The sequence below is a fragment of the Fistularia commersonii genome, chromosome 20, assembly GCF_037954325.1.
Source record: "Fistularia commersonii isolate RoL2024-O1a breed Wild chromosome 20, RoL_Fcom_v1.0, whole genome shotgun sequence".
Lineage (NCBI taxonomy): Eukaryota > Metazoa > Chordata > Actinopteri > Syngnathiformes > Fistulariidae > Fistularia > Fistularia commersonii.
In genome coordinates, this window is record NC_141303.1 from 14,470,808 (window position 1) to 14,498,647 (window position 27,840).

General features: G+C 54.8%; 2 protein-coding genes across 3 annotated transcripts; one reads left to right on the forward strand and one right to left on the reverse strand.

Moving 5' to 3' along the window:
* The first annotated feature begins 2,125 nt into the window (after positions 1–2,125).
* znf395b (zinc finger protein 395b) lies at positions 2,126–11,699 on the forward strand. Of its 2 annotated transcripts, none has more exons than XM_086166729.1 (10): positions 2,126–2,464; positions 4,837–5,004; positions 6,105–6,265; positions 6,827–6,939; positions 7,244–7,440; positions 8,191–8,291; positions 8,605–8,860; positions 9,818–9,901; positions 10,043–10,149; positions 10,493–11,699. In XM_086166729.1, the coding sequence occupies exons 2-10, from the start codon at positions 4,876–4,878 to the stop codon at positions 10,602–10,604; spliced, it is 1,260 nt and encodes a 419-aa protein (XP_086022855.1). In that variant the 5' UTR covers positions 2,126–2,464; positions 4,837–4,875; the 3' UTR covers positions 10,605–11,699. The 2 variants fall into 2 exon arrangements, with proteins under 2 accessions (XP_086022855.1, XP_086022856.1); XM_086166730.1 differs by having other exon boundaries at positions 2,135–2,464; positions 7,244–7,332.
* Positions 11,700–11,752: 53 nt separating this feature from the next.
* Positions 11,753–27,030, reverse strand: pnocb (prepronociceptin b). The gene is made up of 3 exons (XM_086166731.1): positions 26,783–27,030; positions 19,133–19,341; positions 11,753–13,506 (listed from the first exon to the last, which is right to left on the reverse strand). The coding sequence occupies exons 2-3, from the start codon at positions 19,262–19,264 to the stop codon at positions 12,976–12,978; spliced, it is 663 nt and encodes a 220-aa protein (XP_086022857.1). The 5' UTR covers positions 19,265–19,341; positions 26,783–27,030; the 3' UTR covers positions 11,753–12,975.
* Positions 27,031–27,840: the final 810 nt, after the last annotated feature.

Consider the following 27,840-nt stretch of genomic DNA (forward strand, 5'->3'; position numbering starts at 1 on the left):
TCGATGGACCGGGACTTGCCAGCGCCCCGTGGCGGGGGCGGGGCTACGTGAGGCTGTCCGGGCCGGTTCCTGACGGATGGCATGGGAGCGGCAGCTCCGGGGGTGCGGTCGGAGCAGGGCGGGGCACCATTCCTGCGACGCCGGAGGCGGGCTGTGTCTCCGCGACAACGGCGGCCTCCCGCCGACGGGTCCGTGACAAATCCCAGGGAGCAGGGAGTCCTCGCCTCCTGGGTTAGCCAGACTGCAACAGGCTAGGAGGAGCTCCGGGAGGGAACCTCGGATCCAAAATGGCTGCCGTGAGTCACGGACCCCTCACCTGGGCCAGAGAGCTGGTCTCCACATCTATGACCCTCCCAACACCCGCACATTTACTTGTTCATGCTCACAAATCCATGGCGACGCCACCCCTAAGATTTTGGAAGTAGCGAGGAGTAGAGAGGATATGAAGTTAGTTTGTGTGATAGAGGAGGATACAGAGAATAGGGTTAGATGGAGAAGGTTGTTTCGCTGTGGAGACCCCTGAAGGGGAAAAGCTGAAAGGAGAAGAAGATATATTTATATTTATACATACACACAAACATATATATTTCTAGATATAATATTTACAGGTCAAGAGCCGAGCTCAGGATGATTGCATGGACAATTCAGAGAGAAGACTGATTTATCCATCCATATCAGCGGACATCGGACAGGAGAGATGTCGGAGGGTCTTTTTTTCCAAAGGAGGCGATGAGGTCTTGGTAGCATCATTTCCTTGGCTGGGAACATTCGAAAGTAGAGATTAAACCGTGTCAGAGCAGATGTGTCCAACGATTGAACCCCGATGACGTAATGGTTAGACAACTTGGAAAGCCCCCCGTTTGAGACTCAAACATAGGATATCACTGGGATGTTGGCCCAGTTGCCGCGACGCCCCCCGAGCTCCGCTCACATCCCGTCTCCACCGGCAACGCGGCCGGAGGAGGCCTGTCGTCTGGACAGGAATCAGAGGCCGGGATTGTCTCCCGCTCAGCCCGGGCACTGATCAGACCCTGAAATCCCTGCTGACGGGACGTCTGGCAGCAGAGTGCAGACCGCCGACACTAATCTGCTCCGACACACACACACACACACACACACACACACACACACACACACACACACACACATATATTTCATATGTGGGCAGATATGTGCTGAGACGTTGGCTCCAGATAAGCTACATGCAACTTTTGCACACGCTGATGGGATTAGATGTTGACTTCAATCCAGCACAATCATTAATCTGAAGGGGAAAAAAGATTTTTTTCTCAGTTCATGGTTTTCCATTTTATAATCATTATTTCCCCTTCATCAAGAATCATTTCAGTATCGTCGCGCTCCTGCAGCCGCAGAGCATCCTGTAGGTCATACATGATCCCAAAATATTCACTCACTCACTCGCTGCTTCCTGGAGCCTATCCCTGCTGGGATTGGCCGAGAGGTGGGGTTCACCCTGGACCAATCACAGGGCCTCGTATAGAAAAATGCAACCTTTCACCCTCTCATTCAGGTCTGGACCAGGCAGGGTTTCCATGAAGCTCCTGCATGTGTTTGGACTGCAGGAGGAACCTGGAGAACACTGATGAACCCCACGCAGACACGGGGAGAACATGGAGGAAACCCACATCACTTCCTGCTGATGTTGAAAAACATCTGAAAACAATTTTTTTGCAGCATGTGATGTTTCTTATTGTTGATCACACGTGTGCTGTTCATCTTTCCACATCTGGAGTTTGATGAATAAAACTAAATGCTAATAATAATAATAATAATGATCATCATCATTATCATCAAAACAATTAAGTATTGTGTGCTGTGACAAGAGGAGGAAATGAAATACACTTGTTTCTTTTGACACCGAAAATAACACAATTCTTCATTTTTTTTAGCAAAAGCTGCAAATATGCGTGCGTGTGCATGCGTGAGCGCGTGCTGTCTGCAATGGAAATAAATACAAACAGTGAAGCGTGCACAGAGGATCTACAGCACGCCATAGACAAACCGTAGAAAAAGCGTGTGCGTGTGTGTGCGCGGTGATTCCACGGAGCGGCGCTGAAGCCCATCCGTGGGTGAAGCTGCAGGTTCAGAAGCGTGCCCGCGTATGTGTGCGTGTGTGTTTGTGTATGTGTGTTAGTGTGTGTGTGTGTGTGTGTGTGCGGCTGCTCTGGTAACCCCTTACCTAGATCGCCGTGCACGCGGAGGCGGGGACGCGCGTCAGGCGGCTGGTTCCGCGCTCCGGCCAGCTGTCACCCCCGGCATTGGCCCGCCGAGCGCACACACGTAGGCGCGTCTGCCGCGACCCTCCCCCTCCCGGCGGCGCAGACACCGAGCCGGCGGCGCCGAGCTGCGAGCGACGGGACGGGCGGAGGAGCACCGGAGGAGGAGCACCGGGCGGAGGAGCACCGGAGGAGGAGCACCGGGCGGAGGAGCACCGGAGCAGCGGGTGAGTCGCGGGTTTTCACCGCGGATGCAGGGGCTGTTCTCCGGCGGGAGGTTGTTTTGCCGGCCGGGGGCCGCCGGGCTCGCAGGCGGGCGCCCCCGGTGGCGGCGACGGCGTGCGGCCGTCGAACGCACCGGGGCGGCGGGGAACCGCGGATCCGCTTTTTCTCGATGCGCAACTTTGTGCGCGGCGGTGCGTGTCGCCGTGCACGCCAAACGCGCGCTTCGGACGGTTGTATTTCCACTTTATTTGTATTTCCGGTCATATTGTATACCCGCCCCCCCCGCGGCGGGGTGACGTTATCCCCGCCGAAATGTGAGCGGCTGTTTACGCGCCTCTGTTTGCGTGGGTCGTTCCCATTCCCGTTCCTGCGCCATTTTTTTTCTTTTTTTTTTTTTTTTTTTTTTAACGGTAGGGAGGGGGGGTCTCTATCCGCGCGGATCCACGTCCGCGTTGGCGTGTCCGTGCGGGAGCGGCGTTCCGGCCCGGCGCGGCCCAACGCGGCCCGGCTCGGCGCGCCGCGCCTCCCGGACCAACTCGTGTCGGAACACGTTGTCAGAAGGGGGTGTGTGGCCCCCGCGCCGCCGCCAGCCAATCAGAGGCCGCGCCCGCCCAGCCCGAGCCGCTTGTTTACCGCGAGCCCGCGCCCTGATTGGTCCGCTGACGGGGACGGTCGGGCTCTACGGTGCGTTCAGGGACTCGAAAAAGGCGTAGGAGATTTGATTCTCCGCGGGGGAAGGAGCAACCAAAGCAACAATAACTCGCGTTAAGATGGCGCTCAGTTTGTCTCACACATTTGTTTCACTTTATTTAATCATTTGACTCTGTTTTTCTGCGTAGTTCTCTGTCTTTCTCGTTTCTTATCCCATATCGGTGTCACAGACAGCCCTGCGTGCTGGATAAACAGCCCCAGACTTGAATTAATGAACATTTAATCGTGCTGTCTGCAGCCGAGGCGAGGACGGGGCTCAAAGTGTCACTACCATAAAAAAACAGAACAAAACCGAACAATAGAAATGTTCAAGCAATGTTAAAGGCGCTACCGTATTATCATGGTTGATGTATGGATGTGACTGGGATAAATGCATGATAAATAATGTATGATACTGATCGGAAATTCGAGAAACCCTATTACTTAGACCCCAGGTAAAAACTATATTTCTGAGACTCTAAATGTATATGTATGTTACCGTATGACTAAGACTCTCAGAATGTATTTATCTTAGAGGCCAAGTTCTACATATGAGGTGTAAAAGAATCTGAAAGGCATCAATATTCCCTTTAAAATAACAATAAAGCGATAAGATACATTTTATACGTAAAATAAAGCCTTAAAACGATCCTTTAATCCCAACCAGTGATTGACAGGTCATGTCGCTGCCAGAAGCCGTAAGGAATGACCTCATCGCGGATTATTCCCGATGGCATTGAACACACCGCTGTCCCCATTTCCCTCCAGTGGGTGTTGGGACCACAGAGGATGCACCGGACGCCAGATCAGGTCCGCATCCGTGTCACCCCGGATGCCAGCAATACCTCCGAACCCCCCCCCGGAGGTGGAGCGGGGCCGTGGGGAGGGCCTGGCCGAGACGCGGGGCCCGAGGGGCTCACCGGTCCGGTCAGACTGTTAGACTTAAAACTCGAACCCTTGTTATTTCAAAGTGCCAGCGGTGGAAGGCACAGAAGGTCAGAAGTTCTGATGTCACGTTCTCCTCCTTAAGGTGAGGTTGGCTCTGCTGTGAGAAACCCACCCACTGGGTTTTCAAGATAATTCACGAGATTTTAGCAGCTTTTTGCGGAGGTCTTCCTCTGCTCCCCTCCCTCCAGGTGCTGGATCCAGATCCGGGGCTCCACGAGAGGGTCAGGTTCAGGTGTTCTGGGGTCGGGGCAGGATCGGCAGATGGACAAAGATCCGTGGGCGTAGTCCAGACACACAGCGGGGGGGAAATACTGGGCCGCAGGTCCCGAGGAACAAGAATTTCTGGCTCCTGGGCCGGCGTGGGGCCGGGGGGTTCGGGGTACAACGGGAAAGCTCAGGGGACCTTCCCAGAACACCTCTGTGGGGTATAAAGGTCAAACTCCTGGTCACGATTCTGTTTGAATTCTTGGTTCATCTTATAGGAGGAGTTTCTTCTTCTCATATATTCACCGTTTTTATCGTAATATCTGTTTTCAACTAAATTCAATGTCCAGGCAGACCAAACACTCTCATCTAGACAGAATCCTGTGTGTGTGTGTGTGTGTGTGTGTGTGTGTGTGTGTGTGTGTGTGTGTGTGTGTGTGTGTGTGTGTGTGTGTGTGTGTTGCTGTGACCGCTGCAGACCACACAGCACCACAGCTGGTGTCTAAAACCTGGAACTTCTGCTCTCCTGCAGGCAACGCAGACGCCGCGTCCCTCACTGTGCAGTAGCTCCATGGCAGCTATGGGACCAGAGAACGGAAGTCAAGCAGGGCCCGGGGTGACGGCGGCGGCGGCGGCGGGTGGCGGCTTCCCCTCAGGACTGCAGGCCTGCGTCACCACCATGCACAACAGCCAGGCCCTGGTGAGCTGACAGACTGACAGATGATCGGGGTCTTCATGAACATATGCGTGGAGTCTGCTTTGGGGTGATATGAAGTAACGCCGGAGTTTGAAAGATGTTCGATGGAAACAGATGTTTGCGATATAGATGTGATCGAATGTCAAACTCGGAACCAGATGTCCGTTTTACGGCGGAAAGACTTATTTTACTTGAAAAATCATTCGGTTCCTTTCGAGGACAATGTCAGCAACAAGCAGCGTCCAATTAAATCAGTGTTTCCCAACCTTTTTTGAGCCACGGCACACCACCAAATAGATATGTCAAAAACATTTTTTAACAAATTAGAATGACACCGTAGTCCCAATTTACTTGTGTAAAATCTAATATATCTAATATCTGTAGATTCATCAAGTTGCAATGCAAATTTCCCACCGATGTGCAACTTTTCCAGAACACTTTTTTCAATGTCTGAAGACATGTCATCAATATGTCTAGAAATGGTATTATTTGAGAGAACTGGCAATTTCTTTATCAACGCCAGAACCGAGCATTTATTCTACAATGATTTTCCCGGCAGGTAGTATTCATGCTTTGCTACGGTGTGTGGCTGTTTGGATTTAGAGACGAGTTCAGCAACTTTATAGCAAGCTTTTACTGCTTTCTCACTCGTCTCGGTAGTTTTCAACAACGCTGCCTGTTTGTTTACGCAGATACAAGTACTTTTTATTTTTAAAAATGTAGCGTCACTAATCAATCTGATACACAGATACACAGGTTCATTCACTACCTGTTGCCATTGAGTGGAAGAGCATTTAATTGTTCCGCCTGTCACTGCACGCTGCCCACATAGACATAGGAAGACACATTATTTGCGTTGGATAACTGATTTTCGGACCAATTAGGTGAAAGTGGGCATTTTTCCACGGCACACCCGATGATCTCTCACGGCACACTAATGTGCCGCGGCACAGTGGTTGGGAAACACTGCATTAAATGCTCGAAAAATTTCAGATGTATCTTCTGAACTTCTGGGCTGCTCCCTTCAGGGAGCCAACTTCCTGTTGATCCTTCTGCTTGGGATAAACCCGGTTCCTCTCTGGGTGTCGTCTTTCACGACTCAGGTCTACAACCCGGTCCTGGTCCAGGCTGGGAGGCTGTTTGTGGAGACCGCCGATCAGAAGAACCAGACGCCGGCCCAAGGTGCGTCCAGGAGGGGCCTGATCAACCTCCCGGCGCCTTTCGTCAACCACAACGCCTCGGTGCCTGGAGAGATCCCCTACAGGTGAGTGAGTCGGGGGGCAACGGTGAAGAGAAGCGGACCCGGAAAGAAACCCGAGAGGGTTGGAGAACTTGACCGCAGAGCTGTCAGGACCTGAGAGGAGCGCCGATTTACCGCCAAGGTGCGGGAACGAAAGCAGCACCGGGGACGAGAGAGACCAGCGAGGGGCAGCGTGGAACCCGACGACCTGGTATGATTCCAGAGCTGCTCCTCCTCGCCTGCCCAAGTGCAGTCGAGCAAGACGGCGAAGCCCTCGCTGCTCCCCGAGCCAAGCTCAGCCGCCGCCTGCTGCTCAGGGTTCATCCGCGGTGGTCAAATCACACGTTTCGCTGATGACGGTGTGTTGTACGTTAAACCGAGTGCGACTCAGGAAAGGGTTTCAGAAGCCTCTCTGAAGGAGAGGAGACTCAGCAGGGGGAACCGTCCCGCGGATTCTCAGATGAACCAGCAGGAAGTAGACAGACTTCAGAGCGAGAGGGACAAATTGTCCTCGCGCCATCCGGACGTTGTCGTTTAACTTTGGTGTCAACATTTCTGGTTTCCTTTGTGGTCAATGTCTTCCAGCTTCCGAAGCCCGGAGTCGGTGGAGATGGACGAGATCATGGCCGCCATGGTCCTGACCAGCCTGTCCTGCAACCCCGTGGTCCAGAGCTCCCAGCTCACTGACACCTTACTAGGTCTGCAGTCAGCTGACGTCACATCCAATATGCACTCACCTCCAAGTGCATTTTCAAGATCATACATTGGCCGCATCTCCTGGTGACGTAGACCTCCGTCAGCAGAGATCCAGTTTCTAAAGGGCTTAAGATGAAGTGAATAGTGATACCGCGACAGAAACTGAAACCCCGCTCGCTGATGTTGTCCTAATATTTGTGACGGAGGTGTGCCGACAACTCCGTAGATTAGCCTTGGTGGTGCTAAAGCAAGTAGCGGAACGGAGACGTGGGTCGGTCTCTAAGAGCCATCTGTCCTCCTCCGCAGGTTCGTCTTCCTGCGCCGACATGGAATGCGGCGGCGGTGAGCTCTCCGACAGCGGCAGCAGCGGCTACTGGAGCTGGGACCACGGCAACGTGAGTCCCGCCCCCTCGCCGTCCGTCCCTGAGATGGACGGCAGCCCGGATGAAGGCTTGAACATGGAACTGGAGCTGGGAGAAGAGCTCCATGCTAAAAGGCCAAAGGTGTAGGATCTTACCCCGTCTTCCTCTAACCTCTCCGTGATCGTGTCCATCACCATGACCCTCATATTATTCTTGGTTCTATATGCTGCTTGAACATCTTCAGGGGTTAATCGCAGGAAACCCATCCGGTTGGGGGATGTTGGGGACTCAGCCCCGGTGATTGGCTGGTCGTTTAAGCCACTTTTGGACGGAGCGCTTCTAGCATGTGTCCAGCTCCGGGAAGTAGCCTCCTCCAGGGGAACCTTCTAGTTGGTCAATGCGGGACCTCGGTATGGTAGCAGGCAACAAGAGCTTGGACGGATTCGTCGCTCTATTCCTTGCCGCTTCTGTCCATTTTGTCCAAGAGAACATCTAATCAGCGATCAGGATAGGTTTTGAAGATGGTGCTCCACAGGAAGTATCTGCTCATGAGCTCCACCATTCACCAAGTCTGAGTTCCTCTGGAACGGCGACAAGGCTCTGCCTCGGAGTAGGAGCCCAGATACTTCAAGCAGCTGAGGTCGAATGTGCACCTGATGCACCGAGAAACGTCCCGGTTCCCGAGAAGGTTCTCGGACCTGCAGAAGGTTCTGTCTGCTCTGTCAGATGATTTGCCGGGTGTCTGCGGGTGGTTCCTCGGAGATGTTTCGACTGTTAAGTCGAGGACGATGTCGCCGCCCCGCACGAGTGTCTCCTGGCTGAATGTACCTTCTCATTTCCGCACCCCGGCTGAGCTTTTAGGTGACCCTCCTCTGTGCTCTGTGTCCGCAGAGCTCCGTCAAAGGCTTGTACCGGTGTCTGTGGCCCAGCTGTGGGAAGGTGCTCACGTCTTCGGTCGGGATGAAGAGGCACATCCGTGTCCTGCACCTGGGGTGAGCTGGCACTTCCTGTCTTCTGACCTTCTGACCTAGAATTCACACGAGCAGCTGCATTCAAACATTTAAATGAACATCTCCCATGCGAAGGAACCTCCAGCAGAGGTCAGGAGGAGTGTGCGTGATCTTCTCGAGACTGCCGAAGTCCAGGCTGAATTTTGTCCTTCGGCGTTTGGTTATATCTTCGCTTTTTGGATCGTCTCCTCTTATAAGCGTCCGTGTGTTTGTGTGTGTATGTGTGTGTGTGTGTGTGTGTGTGTGTGTGTGTGTGTGTGTGTGTGTGTGTGTGTCTCCATCCACACAAATTCAGGAGTGTGTTTGACCAGTCCCAGCGTGAGGAGGACTTCTACTACACCAGGATCTCCTGTGAGACCGCGGAGCCGTGTCCGGCCCCGCTCCTCAGCTGGGCCTCCTGTGCTTCCCCCCCGGGCTCCGGGCTCCAGATCCCGCCCGCCCACAGGCCCCGCTCCAACTCGGGCCCCGGGCCGGGCCCCGGCAGACCCGGCCCGCTCAGCCGCTCCGCCCCCAGCAGCTTCTGGCAGATCCACTCCGAGCACCTCTACCAGGTGGGGGTGGAGGACAGGTGTTTCCTCACCTGGGCCTTCAGGGTTGAACCTCTTGAGTGTCTATCTGACCTCACAGATGGACTGTGGAACCATCAGCCGATCACCTGCCTCCATCTAACCCTCAGCCAATCACCTCCTTCCATCTAACCTTCAGCCAATCACCTGCCTCCTTCTAACTTTTACCCAATGAACTGCCTCCATCTAACCCTCACCCAATCACCCCCTTAATCTAACTTTCATCCAATCGCCTACATCCGTCCGACCCTCGGCCAATCACCTTCTTCCATCTAACTTTCAGCCAATGACCCGCCTCCGTCTAACCCTCAGCCAGTCACCTGTCTCTAACCTTCTCCTTTCACACCAATTAACTTTGCGTCGTTCCATAAACGTCTTCTGGTCTTCCTGTAGACCTCCTTCCAACCTCGGCATCCTTCTACCCCCAGATCTTCTCCATCCCTCCTCTGTCCATGTCCAAACCATCTCAGCATGACTTTATCTCCAGAACATCTACCGCGACGCCTGCCAATGAGAGTATTTATTTCTCGATGCATCTCAGAGCAGCATGTTCCTGAGGTGACCTCCAGTGGAGAGCTCTCCATGGACACAGATGATCTCAGAGGCCTTCAAACTGCAGGAGCTTGTATCTTCAGCCACGTTGTGGTTTAAACACGTTGAGATCCGGACCTAAACTGATCTCCAATTCTCAAATTCAGGGAGAACATGGTTCCACGTGTTCTTCTTAAACACCAGGAGCTTTGTGTGTGTGTGTGTGTGTGTATGTGTGTGTGAGACGCTGAAGAACATCATAGGTTTAGGAGAAGATTGGATGTCCTCCCCTCACATGGAGACCCAGGAGGTTCAGGGAAGGGTTCACCAAGCGAAAGGTCGGAGAAGACGTGTCCCCCGTGGGTGCCGGGAGCATCTGACGGTGTTGTATCTCCTGTGCTTCTCCCGCAGGCCTGCGGCCCCGTCCAGCTCCCCGTGGCCTCCAGGAGCCCCAGCTGCCAGGGCCTGAACCCCCCCGGGCACAGCAACACTCCGGTGGGTCTCGGCGGCATCTTCTTCACCCGAACGTCGGCAGAACCCGAAAGCCGTTCGGAGGGATCTTCTGGACGAGACCTCTGGGGTCTGCTCGGTGTCTCCGGACGTTCGGTTTATCGGCGGTCTGCTGTGTTCCTTCAGATGGAGAAACCTCGCTGCCGCTCCGTCAGCGTCGGAGAACAGTGGCTGCAGCAGAACCGGCTCCAGACCCTCAGCGCCTCGCCCTCTCGCTCCCACTGCTCCTTCAGGTGAGGCCCATCTCCTGGTTTCGCGTCCATCACGGCGAGACCTTCGGCACATCCGAGAGAACATCTAACTGTCCCTTTGAGGGCCTCGTCCCTGATCTTCTCCGTCCTCCCCACTCCCGAGGACACCCGGCGCTTTCTAGATAAACTGACCTAGAAGAGGTGGAGCCGGGGTTGGCTCCTCCTCCTCCTCCTCCTCCATGTTCTCCCATGGGGTTCCTCAGGGTTCCCCGGGTTCCTCCCCCAGTCCAAACACAGGCAGGAGGTCCATGGAGACCCTACATGGTCCAGACGTGTGGATGAGAAGAAAGAGACCTGAGCAGAGTGTGTGTCTCCTGTCCCGCAGGAAGGGTCGTGGCGAGGCCAAGAAGTGCCGGAAGGTGTACGGCGTGGAGCGCAAGGACCAGTGGTGCACGGCGTGCCGCTGGAAGAAGGCCTGCCAGCGATTCCCCGACTAGGAAGGACGAGAGACTGTTTCCGGAGAGCCTCCCCGACCTTCTCCTTTTTCTACCCGCTTTCTTTGTTTCCCGGAGGAACGCAGCTCCTCGGCGTGCTTCCGAGGTCCCCTCTGACCACGGTATCTTCTCAGAGCCCTCCGGACTCTCCCGCCGAGCGAGCGGCCTCACTTCCAAACATCTAGCGCCCACGTTTACCTTCGAGCCCGAAGGTGTGTTTACCATCAAACCGGACTGAGAACGTAGCGGAGATCCATCCGGACCGACGTTATGACTTCCATGTGCTAATGGTCTGGAGAACATCTCGCTTTTGTTCTTCTCCTTTGGGCTAATCCCTTCAGGGGGCTCCATCTCAGCCTCTCCTCTCACACCAGCCAACTTCCTGTCGTCTTCCCCTCCATCCATAAACCCCGCTGCCTGGCAGCTCCATTTCAGCATCCTTCTTCCCAGATCTTCTCCAGCCCTCCTCCTCTGTCCATGTCCAAACCATCCACAAGTTCATGTCAGGTGGAGGTGTCTCCACGTCCTGGGGATGACCATAAGCTCAGGTGGACCTTGAAGGATCGCAGTCGGTCTCCTGCTGCTTCAGAGACACTGGGTCAGTTCCTCCGTGCCCGTCAGGGCTTGGCGTGTCCTCTGCAGAAGATCTAGATGTTTGGAAGTGGGCTTGAGTGTGTTTTCATCCAAAGGTCCCCCCCCCCCCCCGTGGTCCTCGGTGGTTTCTGATGTTCATGATATGGTGTGCTTTTTGCTTCGTACAATTCTTTTGTACCTTTTTTTTATCGTCTCGTTGAGCCTCTGTATTCGGCGGAAAACTTCCTCCTTTTTATTTCCACGGTTTCTATTTCTTTTGTTTCGGCACTTTGTTGGGATTCGTTCACGAGAATAAGCTACATCTGGTCGAGTTCCCTCCACCAGACGTGTAATCCTCCTCCTCCTCCTCCTCCTCCTCCTCCTCCTCCGCTAGCGGCCGCTGTTTCCACCCGCGGCCTTGGGACGCGAGCGCTCGGAGTTTTTAATAGCAATAAATGATTTAAAAGAAGAAAAAAAAAAAAGGAAATATATTGTCAGACACAAATTAAAGCACTGAGAATTTGACCTCCTGATGTTCTTTCCCTCCTCCTCCTCCTCCTCCATGGACTTCCACAACAGAAATAGCAAACTATTTTATTGTAGTTTTCTTTCTATACACAGGTTGATGAACACTGGACGGGGTTCCATCTTACAGATGCAGGGCTGGAATGTACAGTGCACAGTCACATCTTCTTGGGGGGGGGGGCAGAAAAACACAAGCACACACACATGCAGACATCTCATATATACACACACACACACACTTGAAAACATGGGTCCACAGTCAGTGAGCAGCTCTGGAGGCAAAGCAGCTTGATAACCCCCTGAACCCCCCATGGCACCTTCAGGTGGTCCCCCCCAGCTGGACCCCCAGAGCAGCTTCTCGTCTGCTCTGGAGGCCTGGTGAAGCCCCCGCTCCGAGCTTCTACGGGTTCCTCGGAGCCGGTTCGGTGGAGTGTTTGGCACCTGGTCGTCTCGGACGCGGGCCAGACAACCAAGGTGAAGGTCCGGGGTGCGTTAGCGACCCTCGGGTCCTGCGCGTGGACGCGTTTGCCGCGTGGCTACACGCTTGGCGTCAAATTCGACAGTCCGTTCGACTAAACGAGGAGCTTCGTCTTTCGCACGGCGATCGAACGCCCGGGAGAAGGTTGCGGGGAGAGCATGCGGGCCGTGTACGTCTGAAGCTTCGGTAACCAAAGCGGCCGCCAATTAGATGGAAACAACAGGAAACGGGTCGCTATAGCAACCGCGTGTCGGGCATCTCTCCCCGCGACCGGACGGAAAGACGAGGTACTCGAGTATCCGCACGGGATTACAATTGTTACAGATTACAATTGTTTCTCCCGTCAGCGGCGTTTTAGTTTATCCGAAGCGATTCCCGGCTCAACCACTGGAGGACACTGTGACCTCAGCGAGCAGGACGCTGCCGGGAGAAGGTTCCTCTGACCTGATGGAGCAGTGGATGGAGGGGCGGCGGGTTCAGAAAACACTGTCCAATTGTATTTACAGCTGATTGGACCAGGCATGCATGAAGGTGCGTTCCATGGGGGTTTTCAACCGACAACCTCACTGCTCACCAACACACCACATACATCCAACTGCACTGCTGGACATCTTTTATTTCACAGGACGGCGCGTGGAGGAACATCACGGTCAGAACATTCCTTGTTACTCAGACACAAAGGGGGCGTGGGGGAGGGGATGCGGCCGACGGCGAGTTCGAAAAAAGTGGCGTGAGGTGCTGACGGCGGCGGCGGCGGCGCCGAGGAACGCGGGACCGGATCCTGCGACGGCGAGCGCGTCACAGCCTGTTCTGCCTCCAGATGCGCGCGGCGGCGCCGGCGCCGAAGCGGCCGCTGCGGCTGCTCCTCATGCCCAGGTACTGCCGCAGCAGCTGGTTCACCCGCTTCTGACTGTTCCATTTGCGGGCGGATTTGCGGACGCCGATGAAGCCGCCGTAGCGCTTCTGCAGGGGTCTGCCGGGCGGGCCCATCAGCTTCCTGTAGCCGTGGCGCCCCCTCTGGAAGCCTCCGAAGCGTTTGATTAAGGCCACCGGGCTCTGGTCCCGGTCGTCCTCCGGCTGGTGGTCTCCCTCCGCCTCCCCGGGCTCCTCTGCGAGACGGAGCTCCTGCAGGCCCTCCTCCGAGGACTCCGGCGCCGACCAGTCCGGGCTGAGGCGGCGGGGCTCCGGCCGCTCGCCGTCCGAGGTCGTCCGCGCCTCCTCGGCCGACCGCTTGGGCAGAGCTCCTCCCTCGGGGACGGGAGACGCACCTTTACACACCTCGAAGGTGAGCGAGGAGGTCACCTGACCTTCGCATTCCAGCAGACACACCTGGGGGAAGAGGCGGGACGTCAGGACGGAGACGCCGGATGAACGCTGCCGACGCAACGCGATACCGCGAGGATGATGGAGGCTTCTACGGCTCTACGTGACACCCGGATGACGGGGTGAAGGCGTCTGGAGGTGATGATCCAGGATGAACCCCTCCTCCCCCCCCGCTGACAGCAGGGACCGGCTCCCCGGAACGGAGGTCGTGTTCCCTCGGGTCAAATGTTCCCAGATGTTATGTTTGGGAGAGGCGAGGAGGACGTCACCATGGACAGAGATGGAGATCCGGCTTAACTCAAGTCCAGAAAGAGTATCCGAAGACATTTCCAGACAATCAAGACATTTGAAGACCTTCCCTGTCGACAACACCGCCGATCAAGCAGATACACGGCGGCCGGGGGCGGCGGATGTTCTGGCAGGGTGAAGACACAGGACATATCAGCGGCTCTCGCCATTGCCGGAGGCCAGAGTGTGTGTGAAGTGCAGCCAGAAACCGGTGGGCGGCAGACAGGGGGAAACACCGGCTTTAGGAGCTGCAGTGAAATGAATCGGGCGACTGAAAGTATCTCCGCGGGCTCCTGTCTCTTTGTCCTGGCCATAGCCCAGGTCGGTTGCCCCGGTTGCCCCGGTTGCCCCGGTTGCCCCGGTTGCCGGCGACTTCTCGGCCGTGCCGCATCCACAGCTATGCCGGAGTCGGGTGTGTTTCTTTGGATTGTGACTTCCGTGCGGCGAGATGTTTTCCCCTGCTCTACACAACAGTCATACGTTTGGCTTCCGTATCTCTTCCCTTTTGTCCGATCCAGAGCTTATCTACTACTTTAGACGAATGCGTGCGCTCGGAGCTGTGTCAGATTGTTTTCCCGCTCGTAGCAGGTACTCCAAGGCTTGTTTTCTTCTTCCTCTGCGCTCAGATCCAGAAGCGGCTGCTGCGTTTCCCGACCAAGTACACGGGCTCCGCTAATATCGCACGTTACTTTAGATCATCGCTCCCACGCTCCAACCGAAGCGGTGGGAGCGTTGAACCGGCAACCTTCTCCTTGGAGGGACGCACAGGACCACGAAAGCTCCGTGGACATCTTCTCAAGCAGACCACCGCGACCATGTGAGCGGTCCGTGTGCAGCCGGAGGCGTTCAGGGCGTCGTTACCGGCGCCGTGCCGACGCGGACCTGTTTGTGCTCATCGGCTCTTCGTAAACACTCATTAGCCGCCGACAGTCGCTTTCAGCTTCACGGCCTCGCAGCGGAGCGCCCGGCGGCGCGGCCGCAGCACCTGCAAATTCGTTTTATTTTAAATGATTATGCGGTGATTCAAAAGAAATATGTTTTCGCCGGAGGAGAAAACACTCCAGGTGGAGAGCCCTAGCGGGGCCGGATGTCTGCGCGTCACGGAGTTAATGGACCCTCGCCGCCGCTGCACTCAGTCCATACGGAGAGTTAATACAACATGTCCATCATCTGATAAATGTGAAATTCACCTCGCATAATGATTGACAGCGCAGGATTGGAGGAAATTAGAAGTCACTTTGAAGGACGGAGCAGAAACGACGTGCTCCGACTTGTCTTTTCGAAAATTGAATCTCCAACTCTTTGAAATGGTTTGAGCTCTCCGAAGGACTTTTCCGGGGGCCGGGGGGGGCGAATCAGGTTGACCTTCTCGTGTTCTCGTCGTCACGCCCGTCAAACGGAAAACACACTCTGAGTTGCCGCTTGTACGGCAGCATGGATGAAGGCAACGGGGTCCGGGGATGTTCTTGCGTTCCCTCCGATCGGCCGGACGAACCACGCTCGAACCACACATCTTGGGTTTATTTGTCCTCCAGAAGGAAAGGAACCCGTCTGAATGGTCACGTTTCCATGAGACGAGCCCGGGGAAGAAGAGGGAGTTCTACTCTGAATTATCCCTCCGAAATGAAATGAGCATTCTCCACGCCAGGCCCATGTAGCGGTCAGAGGAGGGGCTACACAAGATGGAAATAACGCTCCGTCCCGGAGCCCAACATTGTCCTGCTGGGAGACCTCGGTGCACACCTGGGCCGTGACAGGGACACCCGAGAAGGCTGACCGACGGGATCGAAGAATAAATGTTTGGTTGGTGGACTTCTGTCCTCGGCAGATGTCCAAAGATGCCCGCCCGTCTACAGGGCACCGGAACTGCAGGGGTCAAAGATCGGCCTCACGGTCATCTCATCAGACCTAGGTCGGAGTCGGATCGGCAGGCCCGGTCAACCCAAAAGGTTAGTTCTGCTGCGTTGGAAGCGTCCGCCGGACGACCCGACCGCTCTCCGATGCTCACCTCTGACAGAACCTCTCCCGCCTCCCAAGGGGAGGTCTGAGTAGGCCTTGTTCAAGGCCCTCATTGTGGAAGTGGCCTCCCGGAGGCTTTTCTGCCGAGCCGCGGAAAGAGCACTTTGAGGATCTTCTACCGTCTTCCATCCAAGGAGGACATTGTGGGCGCCATCCGGGTCACGGCACAGCGGACCGTCTCTTTCCTCCGCCAGGAGGGTCCGTGGGACTTTCCTCATCCTCCTCATGTGTGTCATAAATTTGGAGACCTGCTAACATCCAGACCGGGAGGCAGCCAGGTCACCGATCTGCTGCCGATCAGAAGCCTGTATTTGGACGTGAGCCCTGGAACTCGGAGCGGATGAAGAACCCGGGTGTTTTCCTTTAAGATGCGGGAGAAAAAACTGACGATATTTGAGCAACACTAATGAACCGAAACCTGCGAGATTTCTATTTTCTCCTGTTTACACTCCCAATAATGAGGCAAATATTTGCGGCTGCTATCTGGCCGCTCCGCCCGCCGGCTCTGGCTTCGGTCCACGGTTGTGAATCTGTTATTTTCCTGAGCAGGTCTTGATAGACGTCGCAGTGACGGCCGGCGGCAGACGGGCTCCGCTGTCAGTCATGAAAGCGTGTGCGAGAAGATACCTCCGTCTGCCGGGCCGGAAAACAACACCTGGATCATTTTAGGATTCTGGAACCACGGCGGAATAACGGCGGGCGGGGGAAGCCGTCGATTAGCACGTTTGTGAAGCCGCATGCTTTTGCGCAGAATGCCGCATGACCTTTACGGACGCCGGGAAGTGGAGGGTGAACGGTAGGTGTCTTTAGAGGAACGTCAACGCCGCGATAATCCAGCATCGGGCTGGCGTTTCCCGCAGGATCTGTGGCGAGTGGAGGACCTGACGCTCCGCCGCGTTCGATGGCGTTTGATGCACACACGGGACTTTCAATGAATAAATCTCACCCTGACCTTCTGGGAGGCAGCGTGCACGCTCGTCCTCCCCCGGAAGAAGGGGGAGCAAAAGAATTGCTTTGCAGATTCCATCTGCGACTAGGCGGAAGAAGGCGAGCACAATGAGCATCTAATAAAATGTGTCTGTCAGTGATGTTGCAGTCAATTACATCCTTCTATTATGACTTCCAGAAAAGGTCCCAGCTGCCTCTCTCTGCATCGTTATGGGATAAATTAGCCGTCCCTGGGCTGCTTCGCTCCCCTTCGCTTGTGTCGGCAGACGAGCCAGTTTGTAGACACGCGTGTTATGTTTCTGCACATTGAGGTCCAGATGCTTCAAACCGGTGATTACATTCAGCGGGACACATGTCAATCATCTATCCGGCTCAAACAGGTTCCCGGTGGACGCGATGTCGGTCGGAGGAATCGGAAAAAAAAAAAAAGGAGCGCAGCTTCTCGCACCATGAGAGAAGCTCAGCCCCGCGGCTAAAACCGGGCTGAAGCTGGAACGAGATCATCGGCCCGGAGGACGAGACACCACGTTCCTCAAGACACCAAGAAGGCGTCTGAGTTGCATCTGAGTTGAGAGATCAGAATCGTCGTTTAAAATGGATCCGTCTGCAGGAAACCCCTCGCGCAAGGAAACGTAGGACATGAACGCCTGAAATCAGAGACGTCCAAGGACGGCGTTCGCCTTTGAAATGTCCCCGTGGGGTTTAATGGCACCGAAGGAGGAGCGGCGCCGGGCCCGAGAACATTCCGCGAGAAGACGCGGGACGAGTCAATCCGGATTCATTCATTTCCAGGATTTGGTGAAATGTGATTTTTTTTTGTATGCGCAGAGCACAAAGAAATTCCACCTCCCGGCTCTGATCGGTGCTTCGACACGACCCGAGGTCAGATCCCACTCCACCAAGATGGACAACTCTAAACGTCATACGCACCTCCAAAAAGTCCGAAAAGACCCGACCAGACGACAGGAAGTACTCGTCACACTCTACCGAAGCACTTCCCCCTTAAAGTATGGCATCTACGCCCGGCGGACATTGCTCGGGCTCCTCCGCGAGAACTTCGACCAGCGCCACAGCGGGCCAGGACAAACAAAGACCTCAGAGAAAGTCAACCCTCTGCAGCTGGATGCAAGAGGACCTCGTTCTTACGGAGGTTTGATGGACTGAATTGGTTTTAATCCAGACGAATCCCGTCATCTACTTTAAATTCTGGAGGGCCGTCGAAAGTATTCTCTACTTCTTACTTCCTCTTACTTTTTAAACCCTGTTGTTTTATCTTTATTCCATGTATTATCTGTCTGTCGTAGATTATCTGGAGACCGATGACGTGTCTGGGAGCGGCGATGCTATCGCGCCCCAGGCTTTGCGCAACCACAACTCTGGAAGGGAAAAATACTGGAAAAGCAAACAACTTCAAAAGTCGGTGTTAAATCATCCGGGGGAAGAGGAGGTTTCTGCGGGTTTTGAATTTTACGATTTGTTCTCAAATGAATGTTATTTCAGTTGCAGAAGGTCTTCTGTTCTCCAGAGGAGGGGGCTGACAAGCCAGGGTTTTTAGAAACGCTCTTTAAAATCAAAAACCAGAGCCTACCGGGTGGAGAACGCCAGGTCCGTCATCATCATCATCATCGGCGAAACGCCTTTGTCAGCGCCCAGGCAGCCGCTGAGCAGATAGCGCTCCAGTGCCTTGCTCAACAACACTCGGACAGGCTAGTAGGAGCGCAGGAATCGAACCACATTCCATTTGCGTGTCAACAAGCGCCATCAGACGTCCGAGGTCCGTCGTCGACTCCTGAACCGGCAAGCCTCATGGACCGCCGCGGTGCGATGGAAGTATTCGCCACTATTACGGCCGGGAAAGGTCAGCTCCGCACGAATCCGGTCCGCTCACGCTGTACTCGGAGTCGAGGCTCAGCCGGTGGAGCTCGATTCGGGCCGTCCCTTAAAGCACGAGCGCTGGAACAAAGAGCCGCCTTAACTCCCGCTTGCTCCCCCGGACGGACGCCCGCCAGGCGTCTCAGAACATCAGGACCGGCTTCGGGCTTTAACCGGTCCGACTCGTAACAGGGAAAGGCTGTGTTTTATCAACGCCGGCACACCTTTCATTCCTCCAGCCGGAGGTCGGGATTATTTTCCTCGCAGCGGGGCCGACGCCACTGTTTGTTCGGCTTTAATTAAAACGCCTTGGTTTGTTTTTGGCGGCATTAGCGCGCCGTTGAGCTCCCCTCTATTTTCCACCGCGTTCTAATGGAACGGGAGGCAGAAGAAAGGTGGAGGAACCAACGTCCACCTCAGGCTAGTCCAGCGGGGTTGAATAAATCCTGCTTCTAACACGGATGTGCAATGAATAACACACACACACACCCACATACATACTCACCAAGGTGTTGAAGGCTTGGTGCATCTGCTGCTGCTGCAGGAGAAGGCCACAGGCGAAGCACTCCCCCTGGCAGTCACCGCGCCCGGGGCTGAAGAGACACGCCAGCATCAGACACCACACAGGGATCTTCATGGTTCGGCTTGAGCGGGCGGGAGACGGCTCTGGAGCTGGGCGGAAGTCCTGGATGAAGCCCGGGATGAGGGTCCACCCTGGAGTCGGGAAGGACGGAGCAGCGGCGTGATTACGGAGGAAGGATTTAAAAGCGGTTCCGCTCTGGTGCGCGGGTCGGTCCGACACGGCGCGCAGGAGGTGGGAGAAGGTTCCAGGGTGGGAGGAGAGGACCGCCCACGGCTATGAAGCACCGCTGAGAGAATAAAAGCTTATAACAAAATGTCCTCTCCCGGCGTCCTGGAAGCTGCTGCGGGGCCGTCGGAGCTGATTTGTGACCGCAGAGCTCCGCTCCGAGCACCATCATCTACACGTAACTTCCTGTCAGCGAGTGTACCTTCTGGGATAATGCAACCTTTTTTTTTTTTTAGAAGATATCGGGATGAAGTACTGGAGACGGACGTCAAATCTTCTCATCTTAACAGTGGCGGCAAGGCGGTTGGAGCTTCTGCTCCAAAGCAAGAACTTCCTTGGTTGGATTTCCACAGATGGGCCTTCCTGTGTGGAGTCTCCATGTTCCTCCTGTGTCTGCATGGGGTTCCTCAGGGTTCTCCAGGTTCCTCCCACAGTCCAAGCACATGCAGGAGGTTCATGTATGCCTTACATTGTGCAGACATGTGAATTAGAAGGTGATGTGCACGCATGTGTTTGGGCTGTAGGAGGAACCCGCAGAACCCCGAGGAACCCCACGCAGAAACCCCTCTTAATCCTGTCCAGGTATGTTCTCCAGGTAAGAAAGCTTCTCCTTCATTCGCACTATCTTAAACCAACCAAAGGGAAAACCCATTTCTATAAATATATATATATATGAGGACATGGCCACAGTTATGGTGGTCACATTAAAAGCTAATGGCCTTCAGTCGCGCACGTGTGTGTGTGTGTGTGTGTGTGTGTGTGTGTGTGTGTGTGAGTGTGTGTGTTGTTTAACAGTTTGACAGGGTTTGTGCTGGTCACTTCACATTACCAATCGCCCGAGCAGACAGTTAAATGTTTATCCGTTGGACCGTTGCTCGTGTTAGCGTAGCCTTTGCTAGCGCCGGACGAAACCCGTCAGGTAACTTGTGATTGTCTGAAAATTACCGCCGTGGACATTTGGAGCTTCTCTGCTCCAGGTCCAAGGCAAGAAGCCTGCAACATGTCCACTTCCCTGCATTTAAGGATTCAAGACTTTTGTTGTCATTACACAGAGAGCAATGAAATGTCAGTGGTGCAGAGAGCTTCTCTGGAGTCTTCAGGGTGCAACGGAGATTGACTGGACCTCGAGGAACAGGCATCTTCTGTTTTCTGCCGGTCTGGGGACTTCTCTGTGAAGTCTGGTTGCTCTCTCAGCAGAAGATCCCATAAAATGAACCTCAGACAGGAAGGTGATCAGATCCAGAGATTGTGAGTCGTGTCAAGGAAGGTTCTCAATCTGTCCAGAACCTGGGCCTCTCTCAGCTCTGGCCTTCGGTGTTTTCCCTGCGATTCAGACGTTCTCTGGACTCTACTTTCTTCAGGCGCACCTTCTGGTTCTCCTGCTCAGATATTATAAGGAGTGGACTTTGCTCAAGAAGCCGGCGTGGAGTCCGGAAAACTCCCAACCCTTCCAGAACGATCCGGCACCTAGAGGAGCATCAGGCTGGCGTCCCTGAGCACCTTCAGGCGGGAGGACGGAGCAGGTGAGCGCTTTTAGGTCCTGCTGTTTGGTTCAACAAGAACCCTCAGTAGATTCTGGTCCAAAGCCCCAGATGCCATCCTCTCCACCATCAGACCCTGCCTGATGATGGGTGACCATGTTGTGACGACAGCTGGTCGAGAAGGCGGTGTCTCTGAGAAGATGGAGCACGGCCATTTTGACCCGTCACTATCAGTTGTGGGATCTTCCAATCTGGCGCCCCCATATTTTCCGCTTTTCGGCTGTTGGCCGGATGAGGTCAGAACAATGTTTTTGGAGGTTCTATGTCCCATCGAAGTGGTGTCCCTCACATTGAGGAGAGGCTGAAGCTCATGGGTCCGGTTTCATCCACACACTGTTCCTGTCCATCTTCTCCCTCTTTCCACCCCCGTCCTCAAACTCCCGCTCCCCACATTCCGTTGCAAAATTGGGGTCCACACATCCACGGCACCCTGGATGCTCCTCCTGGTCCTGCCTCCAACCTCCACGCGCTTATCTGGACTCCCTCAACCCCTCACCCTGCCCATCGCATCTTCATCCTCTCACATCACACGTTCCACCTCCGGCCCGGAGGAGGGCGTGGAGGAGAAGGAGACCAATCGCAGAGCAGGCGGCAAAATGGCAGATCTTAATCAAGTCCAAATCAAAGTGCCTCCCTTGTTTGGAGCTAATAAGAACGGGAGAGCAAACAGAAGCGTGCGTGATGTTCTCCTGCCGGCAAACACTCCTCATCTCACCCACGGAGTTCGTCCGCAGACCTCCACCATCAGCGGCATTATTGCACTTCCATTAGTACCAACGCCCCCGGATTGGTTTGCTCCTGCTTTAGCAGACACTTTGTAAAAAAGTGTGTGTTTGTGTGTGTGTGTGTGTGTGTGTGTGCGCTTCAGGATCAGGACGTTCATAAAAGCTCTTCCACTCAGATGCATCTGGTTTTTGTCGGCGTTCACGCAGGTCTGAGCCGAAGATAGACGAGGAATCTGCGTCAGTGTTTGAAAAAGAGGAAGCAGAAACACAGAAAGTGTCTTTTTGTTTCCCCAGCAGAGATCCAGAACATCTTGTGTATTCATTGTGCTAATTTAGCATTAGCGGCGCTAATGAGGGGTGGGGAGAGGGTCGTGGCGTTGGGCACGTTTGCGGAGAGAAGAAAAGGAGGCTCTGACGCACTCCGTCTCGTCCATTAGCCGCCCGGGCTGGAGCTGAAAGGCACAAAGGAGCTGCTAATGCACTGATAACCCAAAGGTCTCCCTCTCCTTCTCCACCTCTCTCTCTCCTTTGCCGCTACTTTTTTGTTTTTCGGACCACGCTTCTCCGTTCACCTCTGACCGCGGAGGAACGTTGGCAAGACGCTGCCGCGCCGCGGCGATTTTGCTGCAGAGTGAGGTCGAGTTTGTTAACGGAGAGAGTCTGATGGGTCTGATGTTTGGATATGGATAAATAAGGAGGATGCACTCACTGAACAAACATCTTGATTTAGGTGGACGTCGGACTCGGTTCGTCATACGTGTCGGGAACGTGTTGTCAGCTTCTCCGCCGGGACGCGGCGCTCCCCTGGAGCTGGCGGGTCAAAGGCCCGCTTCCCCCGAGAAGCTCCTGAGAAGCTCCAACACAGTGGAGCTATAGCTCCTGGAGAACATACAGTGATGGAGCTGTGAGCGCTGCGTTCTCCCAATGGGTTCTCCTCCCCCTCTGAGGTCCAGGTGGCACTGTGTTTGGTGGCTGTGTGTTTGTTTATGTGTGTGTGTGTGTGTGTGTGTGTGTGTGTGCGCGCGCTGCAGCTGAGTGACAGTGATTGAAGAGATGCCATTTGATGGTGATGCAGGTGAATGCGTTGGGATGCTGAAGGTGACGAGAGAGATTAGCGGAGAGCCGGTACGCTAGCGGTTAGCTTAGCTCAAGGTAGCCGCCGAGTCCCCTCCCTGCCCTCTGAGCAGAAGCTTCAGCAAGGGAAGCACTCCTCTTCTGTGGAGCGATCTTCAGGTCTGGTGAAGGTTGACACCTTCAAGGTAGACTTACAACCTTCCTGTTTGGTGAAGATCATAGCTAGCGTTAGCCTAGCACCAAGTAATGCTGCCATTGGCTTACTGTGCTGAGGGATATCCCATGATGCACCTCTCTCTGCACTCACGTCTCTCGGGGTTCCCAGGGGGCGGAGCTCCATCTACTGCGGGGTCTCCCCAAGTGTCCCCCATATTAGCTATTAGCATGTAGCTGTATCAGTCACGATCATTAGTATCTCCTCCAGCTCTCCGTTTCTACCCCAACCGGTCGAGCGCCGGGTTTCTGGAGCTTTTCTCTACACGCCGAGCGCCCTCAGACGAGTCTGCAGTGCAGTTCTTGTCCGGCATCAGGAGCTCCTCAGCCTCAGATGTTGGACAACCGTACGCAAAACAGCAAAGCGTCCTTTTAAGCCCTCCTAAGTTCTTTTAACAAAACGATCGCAGGTAAATCGGAGTTTCTCAGCCTCTCTGGAGGCATCGGTGTCGGAGAAGCAGTGACTCATCGGCGAGCTTCAGCGGCAGCCGGATCCCGTTTCAATCACAGGTCAATCATTCACACAATTAAACCCAATAAGCTGATTGATGGTTCCACTCTGATACCATCTGCTTCTCCAACCGTACGGGGGAGGTGTTGGGTGTCATGGCGACCACAATGCTGTAGGTTTTCTTGTGTGTGTCTGTGTGTCCGTGTGTGTTCGATCACTTATGGCTCGTTTGCAGGCGAACAGATTAACTTTGAATTCCAGTTGGTCCGACGAGCCGCGGACATCTGCTGATGTTCTGTCGGACTTTTGCGAATCACTATTGCAAAGATGGTAATGTAACTTCAAAAAGAAAGTAATCCCAATGATTGTGTGTGTGTGTGTGTGTGGGGGGGTGTATGTGTGTGTGTGTGTGTGTGTAATCGAAGGGTGACACTGCGACGGCCGCTGAAGATGGAGCTTCTCTGATTGTCCTTCTAGTCCATAAGTTCTCGGTGCAGGCCAGATAGGAGCACAGGCGACAAGAGAAACCCTCCAACACCTTCAGCTTTATCTCTCGTACACCTCCGGAGACACACACACACACACACACACACACACACACACACACACACCCATACACACAGGCTGTGCAGCCCCAGATAAACAGCTGGTGAGTCAATGGACAGTTTGAAGGAGGAAGAGGAGGAGAAGCGGTGTTCCTCCTCTCATGGAGGACGCCGACGCGACTAATCTGAGAGGATGCGCTTAAATCCACCGCTGCTTGTCGGGCGGCGGGCGCCATTATGGCTACCTGCTGCCGCGCTGCGTTCATGGCCCCGTGGCGTTGAGCCCGAGGGCGCCGAGGTCAGGGCGGCTCCGGCATGCAGACGCATCAGCCCCAGGAATCTGGTATCTCCATCCTCCTTGAGGTCCTGCGTAAAGCGGGCGTTCGGCGGGGGGGGCTTGATGGAAGCAGCCTGTTCTCCGGGGAGAAGTTCCTCGGTGGCCGCGGGGCTCAGGCGGATGAGAGTGCATGTGTTCTTTTTATGCTCATATTGGATTTGTCTTTGCAAACATTATCAGACGGGATCAGCCGAGCGTGTTATTGTGACTGCTCCCATCTGCTGTACTCACAGGGTTCCTTCCAAACGGGAACATCTTTCCAGCGTGGTTTTCGATGATTAACCGCCGCCGCCGCGCTTTTGCACCGGCTCCCCGCCTCAGATCAGATCAGCCCCGCGTTGCGGGAGCGCCGTTGAAATCAAACCCACAATTATCCCGTCCGGCCCACGGGACGCCGCGTTAATGGCCCGGAATGGCGCAGAGCGGCGAGTGGTTAATACACCCAGCGGGGGGGGGGGGAAGGAGGCTGTCTGCGGGATGAACTGACACTCCGTCCAGACGCATCTAGAAGAATGCTGGAGATCAGCGCAAGTCGAGAGGCATTTGGTATTTTGGATCTCTGAGAGCAGAAATCGAAAGCCATGAATGACATTCTTCTTGGAAGTTTATCCAACATCCCTCTCTTGAGCTCACAATCCATTTTTAAAACGCACACACATATATAAATACATACGTACCGGTATGTATATATGCGTGTGTGTATTTGTATGCACAGGGCGGCACACTGGTGCAGTGATTAGCACCTGCTCCTCATAGCCAGAAGGTTCCTGGTTGGATTCCCACAGGTTTCCTTTCTGCGTGTTCTCCCCGTGTCTGCGTGGGGTTCCTCAGGGTTCCCCGGGTTCCTCCCTCAGTCCAAACAGGAGTTTCATTGAGACCCCGCACGGTCCGGACGTGTGGACGAGAGGGCGGATGGTTGTGCGTCTCCCTGGTTTGAGACCACCACCGCTCCATCACACTGGAATGCCTGATCCCACACTGAGGAACCCGCGCGTTATCTTGAACCATCACCTCCTGAATTCCTGCCACCTTTTTCTTTTAACTCTCTTTTCTTGTCGGTCGCGTTTGTAACTTTCTCCCGTGGGGTCGGTGCAAGCAGACGCCGTGTCAGCGCAGATCAGCCGCGGCCGAGACATTCGCACAAATCCATTGGACACGGAGCCGGAGAAAGGCAATCTGCTGCAGACAGACCACAGACCATACCGCAGATATCCCCCCTCTCTCTCTTTCTCTACACATATATCTATATCTATCTATCTCTCTCTCTCTATATATATATATAGATATATATATATATATACACATTGTGCTCTGAACACAATGATGATATCAGGCCGACCTGCTGGAGGGCCGTGAATTAATCAAAAAATTAAATTCACTTTGTGCGGTGAAGTGATGAAATGTTTTTCCGTTTCCAATCCCGACCGAACCAATTACTGTTAGATATTAAAATGGGCCAATTTATTTATCTTTTTTTTTCCACAAACAACTACATTGTCGAGCGCTTCGTTTCCGATCCTTCTCACGAAACTCTCCATCTCTACGCTCCTGCGGCCAAAACGGTCCGACCGCTCAGCCGCCGCAGCCGCTGACTTCATGGAACAGCCGCTCTAATTAATTCAAAGTATTTGTCACTGGAAAAAAAAAAAAGCCGGATCTGCGATCCTGTAAACATATTTCATCCTTCATGAAAGGTTTTCCCGCCGCGGAGTCATTTATCTGTAAACGGCACATTAGCCACCCGCTCGCGCCCCCGGCGTGCACGGCGTCTCCTGGTAATGGAGAAGATTATGCACATTCATTACCATTATCGTTAGAATCCTCATTAGCCCGCGTGATGGGCTGACGGCAGCTCGCGGCTGCGCCCCCGGGTCTGAGCTGCACCCGCCCGGGCTACTTTCACCACCCGCTTTTGTTTTTTTACTTGTTTAAAGTCCGGACGAGACTCGAGCCGTGACCTCCGTCTGAAAACGATCTTTCTGATTCGACGGTTAAGTTGAGGCGGCGGGCGGCGGGCGGACGGCGTCCCCCCCCCCCGCCCGGCCGGCCCGGGGCGGCCGACTTCATTTAGCGGTGATCGGGTGCGAGGCGGCCGGTTTCCAGCCGTGGGGAGATAATGGAAAAGAGAGATGACTTCAGGTGAGGAGAGGGAGGGCGGGCGGCGTGTTATTTACAGACTCATCTCCGGGGGTAAGGTCTCAAACTCAGGCAGACACTCGACCAGAAGCCACAGAGCGACGAGACAAATTCAATATTTGAAAGAACGCCGTTCTTTTCGGCGGCGTTCTCCTCCTGCGACGGTATTCCCCGCAGGATCCATTAGCCGCCGGTTCGGAGGAACAACGGGCGCAAAGTCGATCCCTAATTAACTCTTATCTCGGCGGCGCATTCGTCAGGACGCGCCGGTCGAGCGACACTGGCGACGCGGAGGCGCAGACGCGGGCGCCGCGGCTCTCCCTACCTGTGCCGCTGTGACGTCAGGAGGTGCCGGCCGCTTCCTCGCAGGCTTCGGGGAGCTTCTGGTCTCCTATCCTCGGGCTAGGGGTTTCAACAACTGACTGCATACCTCCTCTGAGGCTTCTTATAATGGCACACCCCTTCCCTCCTGGCTCAACCCCACCCCCCTCCTCGCACAATTCACATAATCCTCCGAGGAGGAGAGGGGTGATTCCCCCATCCTGTTACGCACAGACGCCCCGGACGGAGCACGAACCGCTGGGCCGCGCTGACGTCAGCGGCGCCGCCTACGCCAATGGCTTTTTATTTTTTTTCCTCTTCATACAGACAACTAATGGAGCTCCGGAAGAATCCGCATCATCCGGTAAACCTGAGGTGTCCACCAAAACCTCCGCAACGCCGACGCTGACCCGGCACCGAGGTTGGGAGGGGGGGGGGGGAGGGGGGGGTCACACACTTTGAGGTGTTCGGCGGTAGCGTGTGTGTGTGTCGGGGGGGCCGATGCGTGTCATGAAAATGGGTAAAGACGCATTTCGGTGGCAGCGTTGATGAAACATCCGCCACGGAGGAATAATGCGGAAACGGTGTGTTGCGGGCAGGTGGGGCGGGTGGGGCGGGTGGCTGTATCTCCACGCAGGAGGAGAATATGAGTCATGCGGGAGGTTCAGCAGAACATGACCTTGCCAGAGGGGGTTTATTTTCTGGAAGTTAAAAACCAACAAATTCAGAAGTTCATTGTGATTGGGGCCGGGGCATCGGAGCACAGGAGCATCGGGGCTATCTGGGCCTGCAGAAGCGGGGGGGGGGGGGGGGAGGGGTCCAGGACCTTCACTCCATCTCCCCATCGTTCCTCAAGTGTCTTCACGTTTCCCGGATGAAGCTGGGACTGTTGTGGCCGTCGCAGTGCTCGGCTCCTCCCCCTCGGGTCCCTGGTTGGAATCCGACGGGGGGGGGGGGGGGCGGCTCTTCTGCGTGGGGTTCTTCCAGGTCCTCCGGTCTCCACCCACAGTCCAGCGGAAGCCTCTGACCCCATCACGCCTGCGTGTGCAGAGGTGGATCGAA